General features: G+C 35.0%; 1 protein-coding gene across 2 annotated transcripts in view; it reads right to left on the bottom strand.

Annotated features, from left to right (window-relative positions):
* Positions 1 to 6022: 6022 nt before the first annotated feature.
* LOC107757594 (max dimerization protein 4-like) overlaps positions 6023 to 9274 on the bottom strand; it is a 12929-nt gene continuing 9677 nt past the window's right edge. For both annotated transcript variants that reach the window (XM_016575112.1, XM_016575113.1), the window contains one exon: positions 6023 to 6657. In XM_016575112.1, coding sequence (XP_016430598.1) covers positions 6500 to 6657 — 158 coding nt within the window. In that variant the 3' untranslated portion in view covers positions 6023 to 6499. The remainder of the gene's footprint in view (positions 6658 to 9274) is intronic.

The following is a 9274-nucleotide window of genomic DNA, read 5'->3' as shown; positions in this document are numbered from 1 at the left end:
CATATATACACACACATATATACACACACATATATACACACACATATATACACACACATATACACACACATATATATACACACATATATATACACACACATATACACACACATATATATACACACACATATATACACATATATACACACACACATATATATATACACACATATATATACACACACACACACACACAGTAAGATTTGTAATGTGTTTTAATGAAGTCTCTTCTGGTCATCAGGGCTGCATTTATTTGATCAGAAATACAGAAAAAAATATTATTGCAATTTAAAATAATGGTTTTCTATTTTAATGTTTTCCTGTGATCAAAGCTGAATTTTCTGCTTAATATTTTTTTGTTTTTTGGAACCTGTGATACTTTTTCAGGATTCTTTGATGAATAAAGTTTTAAAAACAGAACAGCATTTATTATTTCTATTTTGAATAAATGCCGTTCTTTTTAACGTTTTATTCCTCAAAGAATCCTGAAAAAAGTATCACAGGTTCCAAAAAAAAACTGTTTCCAATATTAAAAATAAATCAGCATATTAGAATGATTTCTGAAGATCATGTGACACTGAAGACTGGAGTAATGATGCTGAAAATACTGCTTTAATTACAGAAATAAATTACATTTTAAAGATTTGTCCATGTTTTAACCGATGTCTGGTATGTGTGCACAAATATAATTAAAATATTAAAAGTAATTAATCTAAACTAATCATGACATAAAATGCCATGTATTATTCAGTATTGTTAAATTACACTATAATTCAGATTTACACAATTCACATTCAAATCGTCTTGCATGAGCATTTCCGAAATACCATAATTTGACATTATTTGTGGTATAAAAACCTAATTTATGCAAAAGCATTACAGAACGTTAGCTATTACCCAGATTGCACAGGTACATCTCTAAGAGCTCTTCAACATCTGTGTAAAAACATCTGATAAACGTCTTAGAAAAAGCAGATTAACTGTTTCCAATATTAAAAATAAATCAGCATATTAGAATGATTTCTGAAGATCATGTGACACTGAAGACTGGAGTAATGATGCTGAAAATACTGCTTTAATTACAGAAATAAATTACATTTTAAAGATTTGTCCATGTTTTAACCGATGTCTGGTATGTGTGCACAAATATAATTAAAATATTAAAAGTAATTAATCTAAACTAATCATGACATAAAATGCCATGTATTATTCAGTATTGTTAAATTACACTATAATTCAGATTTACACAATTCACATTCAAATCGTCTTGCATGAGCATTTCCGAAATACCATAATTTGACATTATTTGTGGTATAAAAACCTAATTTATGCAAAAGCATTACAGAACGTTAGCTATTACCCAGATTGCACAGGTACATCTCTAAGAGCTCTTCAACATCTGTGTAAAAACATCTGATAAACGTCTTAGAAAAAGCAGATTTACACACATTCTGAAACAACCAAACAATCTTCAAGACATATTGCAGATGTAAATGCAGACATTAAATAGATGTAATGTATCATGTGCTCTCACTCAGGTTAGTGAACGTTCCAAAACACAAACTATAACAAACAAATCATTCTCAAAATGTAACATGGTGTGCCATATAACAGTTATATCTATTAACGCTGAAACATTGTCACATCCCATTACGCAATGCTACATTTCTCCAAATCTGGTAGAGAAACAAACTCATCTACATCTTGGATGGCCTGAGGCTGAGAACATTTTCAGATCATTTCCATTTTTGGGTGAACTATTCTGGAGTAAAAGGTGGACCAACTTGGCCACTCCCCTGTACCTTTTTTTTTTTAAACCAAGTTTACTTCATAAATATGCCCCAAACTCCAAAACACTGAAAAAAAAAAAAAAGGTGCAGGATTTACTTTGAAACAATTTTCACTTAGAAAATTGCTAGTAAATTTCACAAATAATTACAAAGAAGCAGCAAGCAGCACACTGAATTAAAAAGGACATTTTTTAAATTTTAATTTAATTTTAACTGATTGAAATAGTATTTTATTGTAAAAAATTACTGACTGACAGTACTGGGCTAGAAAAAATAGTGATCTACACTACAAAGCTGTATTTTCACAATGATTGTTGCAAATAATGACTCTGTAGAGCCAGTATGTATAAAACATTTTAATTAATTACATTACAATACAAGAATACATAATACCTTAGAGTGTGGGCTCAAACATAGCCAGCACCAGGTAAATATGTGTATGTACACTCAGACACACACACACACAAATAACAAAAAAAAACACCTTTACAATATTATACAACATCTGAATGCATATTACTTGTTTCCTAAAAGGACATCTGTTCACAGGTCTCCGGCACAGAACCCTCCCTTTCTCAGTCTCCTCTTTCCGCAAGTTTTTCTCATGCTAAAACACAAGCCGAGCGCTCCGTGAACACAGAACAAATAAAAGCAGGGGAGAGGAAAAGTGAGCAGAAAATATGGGTCACAAATCTATAGTCATATAAAGATAGAAATCTGATATTACACCTGATGCCTCACAAAATCGGGAGGGGTTAGAAAAATAAAAGTCTATATCTAATAGAATTTATATGGCAGGAAGCTTTCTCTTTCTCTCTTCTAGTGCTTTTATACAACAAAGGTAAAAGGAATTTTTATATAGCTGTATATTTTTTTCTTGGTCACTCTGGTCTGTTTTTCTGTCTTCATCCCATCTACTTTTCATGCTGCATTGAATTTAAGTATTCTCAATCATACACACTGCAAAGCTCAGCAAACACAAAGTATCATTTGTGTCTTCCCGTTTTCTTTTTGTTTTAGTTTTTTTGTGCTGAGTGATGGAACACACATTTAAGATCCTTGGACGCCTGGCACTTTCCACATAGTTATATCTGTGCCTGTCTGCTGACATTCCCTCATTTTAGTGTTTTAAAGCTTTCAAACCCCCTGCAGCCACTGAATAGCCCCGTCTCTGTCACAAAGTATCTCTTTCATCACACTGGAAACTGGCTTTAGCTTGATTTCACGTGTTTGGCATGTGACTTCTTTGATAATGCCAGTGAAAGCTACAATTAAATTCTCTGAACTCTCAATCAAAGCATGTTAATGGGAGGTTCTGTGCAAGACGTTGACTTCACTTGATCAGCACACACTGAAAAAGAATAGTTTTGCTACAACGGTCAGGCATATCCATGACATAAATGTAAACTCTTCATAAAAATGTAGCTTTCAGAAAATACATATAAAACAAAACTAAAGAGAATAAAACAATAAAAAGACTCTTATTACACTAAAAAAATTGCAAGATGTAAACTCTGAATTCAGTTTTCACTGACAGTTGTGAGAAAAAAAGTAACAATTCTGAGAAACAAAATCCGAATTGTGAAATAAAAAGTCACATTTACCTTTTTTTAAATAATTTTTTTTTTCTGTGGCAGAAATGGGCTTCCATACTCTAAGTGTTTGCAGAGAACGGAGAGATAAAAAAACAAAACAAAAGTTGGTCACAATATGCACCATAATTGTGAAACAGTGCTGCTTTCTAATACAACACCGCACCCCTTTGCAAACACAAGAATCATATTGCGGTCTCTTTGCTTTTATGGGCAGAGGATCAGATACTATGATCACCTTAAGCACGCTTTAACACTAAGACACAGGAACAACCGTTGGGAGACGGTGGGGAGGACTCGAGCTGCCATTAATGATTGATTCCAATGCTCTTCTCCCAAGGTCTTCCACTTCATTGTTTGAAACACAAAGCACATCTTAGGCATAAGGATAACAAGAAGACAGCTGTTATGAAGATAAAAAAAAAAGATAAAAAATGAAAAGAGCCTCAAGGGCAGAGTTGATTAGGTGAGACGAGCTGCCACAAGAGAAGAAGACCAGTGTTGCATGTGTGGAGGATGCTGCATGGCGGAATGGAAAACACGTTTTTGAGGAATTAAAAGCAAAGATGGAGGTCAGAGGTGACTAACCCATGTTTCTCGTCAAAAGGACATAGGACGAGTCTATTCTGAGGATGCTGGCAGGTTGAGCTGGTTTGGAGGGATGAATCAAAGGAACAGGGACAATGTGACAAGTCAAGGCACAGCATGACAGTCAGGACAAACGCCAGAGCTCTCCCAAACATTAGCCTGGCCTCATTTTCTGGCAATGCATATTACTAATCAAAAATTAAGTTTTGATATATTTACGGTAGGACATTTACAAAATATCTTCATGGAACACGATCTTTACTTAATATCCTAATGATTTTTGGCATAAAAGAAAAATCTATAATTTTGACCCATACAATGTATTTTTGGCTATTGCTACAAATATACCCCAGCGACTTGACTTACTGCTTTTGTGCTCCAGGCTCACATATACTCTGCTATTTGTCTTTTAATCAAGGACCATTTAGGAAAATATAATACAAAAGCTACTACAGAAAATATAAACTACACTTGTTAAAATCAAATATATATATATATATTTTTTTTTTCTGTTTCTTTGTATTTTGGTCTGGGACTGTCTGTGAAGAGCTGGAATTCCCAGCACTTTCTTCTTTCATATACGGAATATTGCACACTGCACTGCATATATACTGCTGAAGAATAAATTGAAGCTTCACAAATTATTGCGAGTAAGTTACGGGGAAATACACAGGACTAAAAGCATCAGTATAATTTTCTGACAGTACCGACACCTCGACAGAGCTTGTTCCACCGCTACACCTTCACATGCACGGTCGGTCATGCAGTTTTAACTTGTCTGTTTGAGTGCTGGCCATACTTACACACAACTGAAACAAAACAGCTCTGTTCATCTTCTCAGGTCTTCTCAGGTTCAGTGCATCAAGTTTATTGCTACATCATTTACTACTGATAGTTTTAGATAAAGACTTCTACACTGATGCATTTGCACACCACTCCTGTTCGTGCTTTAAGTATGAATCATCTGTTATATATGGATATTCTCTTTTCTTTCGCAAAGAAGTATCCAATTAATGAATCTTCACGGTCAGTTTAACTACGTGAGATGAATGCTGAAATAGAATCCACTGATTCCTGGAAGTGCCCTGAAGTTTTGTCCTTTTGCTCCCGTTGCATTAGTCTATTATGGAGTCTATTAGTGTGCATTATGCTACGACTTGCACTTTCAGGAACCACACAGGAATCCTATTCAAACCTATAATGCAAAATGAACTGACACACAAGCAAGCTCTATGCACAAACCTAGTGAGCTGCCTACCTAGATAGCATTTCGGGTATCATAGACTTACTCCCCACTTTTTTTGGCTGCGTTTACATTAATGCACTGATCTGATCTTTTGATCTTTTTGTCCCTTCTGTTTTTAATCATATAAGACACGACTCGTATCTAATATGTGCGTTTACATTCATTCCGGTCCAAACTAGAATAATTCCACAGGAATAATTATCACTTTGTTGCTGAAAAATACAATTTAGAGTTCAGTAAAGAACCTATTTTATTCATAAAAATCATGAGACGGGCTTCCGTGCTCCTGAATGTTTCCTCATCTATTACCCTAATCTAAAGATTTCGCCTCAATGAAAGCAGCTGTGATTTGTGCGAGTGCATACAGGCTTTTGTGCTTCATAATACGACCATGAGACTAGTTATCTTGAGGTTAAATATATACATGAATCATATATACATGTTTAGATGTACAGTAGGTCAGATTTCCAGATATGGGATATGTATCTGATTTAACACCATATTTGGAAGTGGCTCAGAACCAGTGTTGGGGAAAGTAACTAATTGCGTTACTTAGTTACGGTTTATGGAAAGTAATGCATACGTTACTTTTGTGTTACTTTTTGTCACTTCTTTTGCTTCTTTATTTGTTTTTAATAGCAAAAAACCCAGAGGTTATATTTTTGGCAGCTGTAAAGGGCCTTTCACACTGAAAGTGAAATGATTAAGCCTCAGGCTGAAGGAAGAGTCTCTGTCTCTGCACTCGATTTCTCTCAACATGAGGACAGGAGAGCCGTCAGTCAATACATGGGGAAACTAAGTAACTTGCATTACTTATTTGAAAAAGTAACTCTTGTAAATTTAAAAGTAACGCATTACTTCGGGTGAAAAAATGGATCTTGTGCAGATTTTTGTGATTACACATGTGCAACGATTCATTAAAAAAATCTGATTTTGTGCAAGTGTAAACGCAGCCAAAAAGTACACAGTAAAATCACATAAGCAAGCCTATTCCCTTTCAGTTAAGATGCTGCCTTAGAACGGTTCATGTAGATGACAGACTAGGTTTTGGAACAGAGCTACACTTTCTCACTCATACACCGCAGAAGAGACAAGTTAAAACTGCATTACCACATGTTCTTTCTAAACCACATATTGCTTGTCTGTGTGTATTTGTGGGGTTGGGGAGGGTTTGATATAAAGCGTTGCAAGGGTTGAGAGTTTTCCGAGGAGTGTAAATCAGCCAGGTGCTTCCTGCCAGCTGTGATGGCTGATGTGTGTGTTAGGTGACACACTGCTGCGGTCTAGCAGATGTGAGCCTGTAATCTGCAGGAATGTGAACGGTGGCCTCCATCGCTGGAGCTGCTCTGCAGGCTGTAGTGGTCTTCACCATCGCTCACACTGTCCACGCTATCACCCTCACCTGGTGTGAACTCCATCCCCTCTATGTCAACATCCACTTCTGTAGACACACAGAAATTAAAACTCATTAGCAGTGATGTGTACCCAATGATCTCACGAATAAAGGAATATTCTGTGTTATGATAAACCTGATTTATAAAGCGGATAGTTCCGGTGCTTGATTCTGATTGGCTGAGCCGCGTTCGAAGCTGTTGTAAATGACTCTACAAAGTAACATACACCTTTGTTTACGTTTGTCTGTTGCTCGGCAACCACTTTGTTGCAACCACAACTGTTTCTGAGGAGCTACATTGTTTGGTGGAAGAATACTGTTTTTATTAATATCATTACACTTTATTTGCTCTGTTTTATTTTGTGAAACCTTACTACGTATATGGAATAACCGTTTTATAAAAGCAATAGGCCCCGTGAAGCCGTGGTTTACAGTGAATTTATAACAGCTAAGGGGGTATATATTATAACTCGTACGTAACAACGCCCCTTAGCTGTTATAAATTCACTGTAAACCACGGATTCTTGGGGCTTTAATTGCTTTATTCTATGGATGGCACCTGTTGCCACGCTGTCGATTACCACCAGTGCTGGGTAGTAATCAGATTCCAAAAATTATTAAGTACTTGTAATTAAATTACATTACATTTTAAAATACTCGCAATCAGACTAGTTACTCATTATTGATTACATGATTACATATTATTCACACAATAGCAATAAATTATCCATAATTTATTGGATCCCCTAAATTCTTCTTTTTCATCTTTTAAATTTTCTGTTTTTTAAAATCGACTACTGCTTATATACTGTACATTCAGAAAGTCTTGCAGTTTTGTGGACATTCACTAGTCAGGTGTCGATAATTACACAGAAAACTGAGAGGCCACACGGCATTTCAACACTGGATTCAGAAAAATCATTGCAAATGTGTTTTCTCAACATTTCAACATTGCATCTCAACATCTAATGAACACATTCATTTTTATTTGAATTATCACTCAGCGGTTTTTTAACCATGTGTCACTTTGTCTATTAAAATTACAATTAAATGGCTTGCCACTGTTTTGTCTTTATATCTGGGATTCCCAAACTTTTTTTTGTCAGCCGAACCTCTTTCACATAATATATTTACTTGACGTTCCCCTGAGATGAAGAACGAGCGTGTGCTCATGGTTGCCAGATTGCAAAAAATAAGCAAAACACCGGGCAGAAAATGTATCGTTTTAACAGAGAAGCTCTGATTTGCGGATTTGAACTCTTGATATCTGGCAACCGCACACATGAAAGCTCGTGTAGTAGAGGCGCGTACAGCAGTCCGCAATAGTGTTTTGTCTCCTTTTTTTAGACGAAAATAAAAATAAATTTTGGTATAGTTTTTATTTTTTAAAATACATTTTACTCTCGTCTTTTATCGTCAGCGATATTGCATGTTGATATAGTCACAGTTATCGTTTATTGACCTCGTTGTCGTCTCGTCATAGTCGACATGGAAAAAAAAGCTCGTCAACGAACATTTTTCGTCACACTTTTCGTTAACGAAATTAACACTACACATTTGCATGTTCACAGTTCTTTGACACTGGTTAATGGTCACATGACATACAAACAAATAAAATATTTAATCTTTTTTAGTAAGTGTTTTTATTTGACTGTTGTTATTTTAAAATGATTCATTTTAATTTTATATTTTTTTTATTAATTTTTAGCTTTTCATTAAACTAATTTCTTCATGAACCCCAGTTTGGGAAACCTTGATGTAATGTAAAATTTAATGCATATCATGTTGTTACTACCAACAACTGGAATATATTTTTATTTGTATTTTTATATCAATATGGAACAAGATTATCTTATTTAAATCAATGTGATAAATGAGTTAGATCAAAAGAAATCTAAAAGTAGTCAGATTATATTACCTACAATGTGTAATGTAATGGATTACGTTACTAACTACAATTTTTGTCATGTAATTTGGAATCAGTAACTAAGTAATCTACTCAGCACTGGTTGTAAATACAGTAGATAGTTTGGCCTCAGACGTCCAAGCGATTAATCACAATTAAATACTTTATACAGAAGCCACACTGAGAGCTCAGTATGTTGATCTGATCTGCAATCACCTGTGGTCATACAGTCTGTGTAGTATATAGTATATACACGTATGTGTCTTGTAGGGCTGGGTAAAAAATATTGATTTCTCGATTTTAATCGATTCTCATTTTGATGAAACGATATCGATTCATAAATCCCAAGAATCGATTAGTCGCGCCTGTCAGATAATGAACGAAACATTGTAGTGCCTCCCATCCAATAAATTGCAATAAGCTCTGTGATTTGTTACTTTTGATATGAAACAAAGTCTCAGATTTCAAATTCCGTCCATTTTATTACGACATTCAAATATTAAATGCCGTTTTGGAGCTGTTTAATGTGGAGTGACAGATCATCTCCTCCGCTTTGATAGCAGTTACAGCACGAAATAAACATGAATGAACATCCGAAGCTATGTTAAAAGAAAGAGTACAACTTACGAAATCTGTCTCCTGTCTCGTGTAATCGCTCAATCAGTGTTTCAAACACGGAGAGACGACAATAGCTTGTAAACGATGTGTCACGTAACATCACATTTACTCAGAAAAACATATTCGGTGACCATAAACTCA

Source organism: Sinocyclocheilus rhinocerous, unplaced genomic scaffold, assembly GCF_001515625.1.
Source record: "Sinocyclocheilus rhinocerous isolate Xijiao unplaced genomic scaffold, SAMN03320098_v1.1 scaffold323, whole genome shotgun sequence".
Classification (NCBI taxonomy): domain Eukaryota; kingdom Metazoa; phylum Chordata; class Actinopteri; order Cypriniformes; family Cyprinidae; genus Sinocyclocheilus; species Sinocyclocheilus rhinocerous.
Note: the sequence above shows the minus strand (reverse complement) of the source record. Positions and strands in the feature narration are given on the sequence as shown.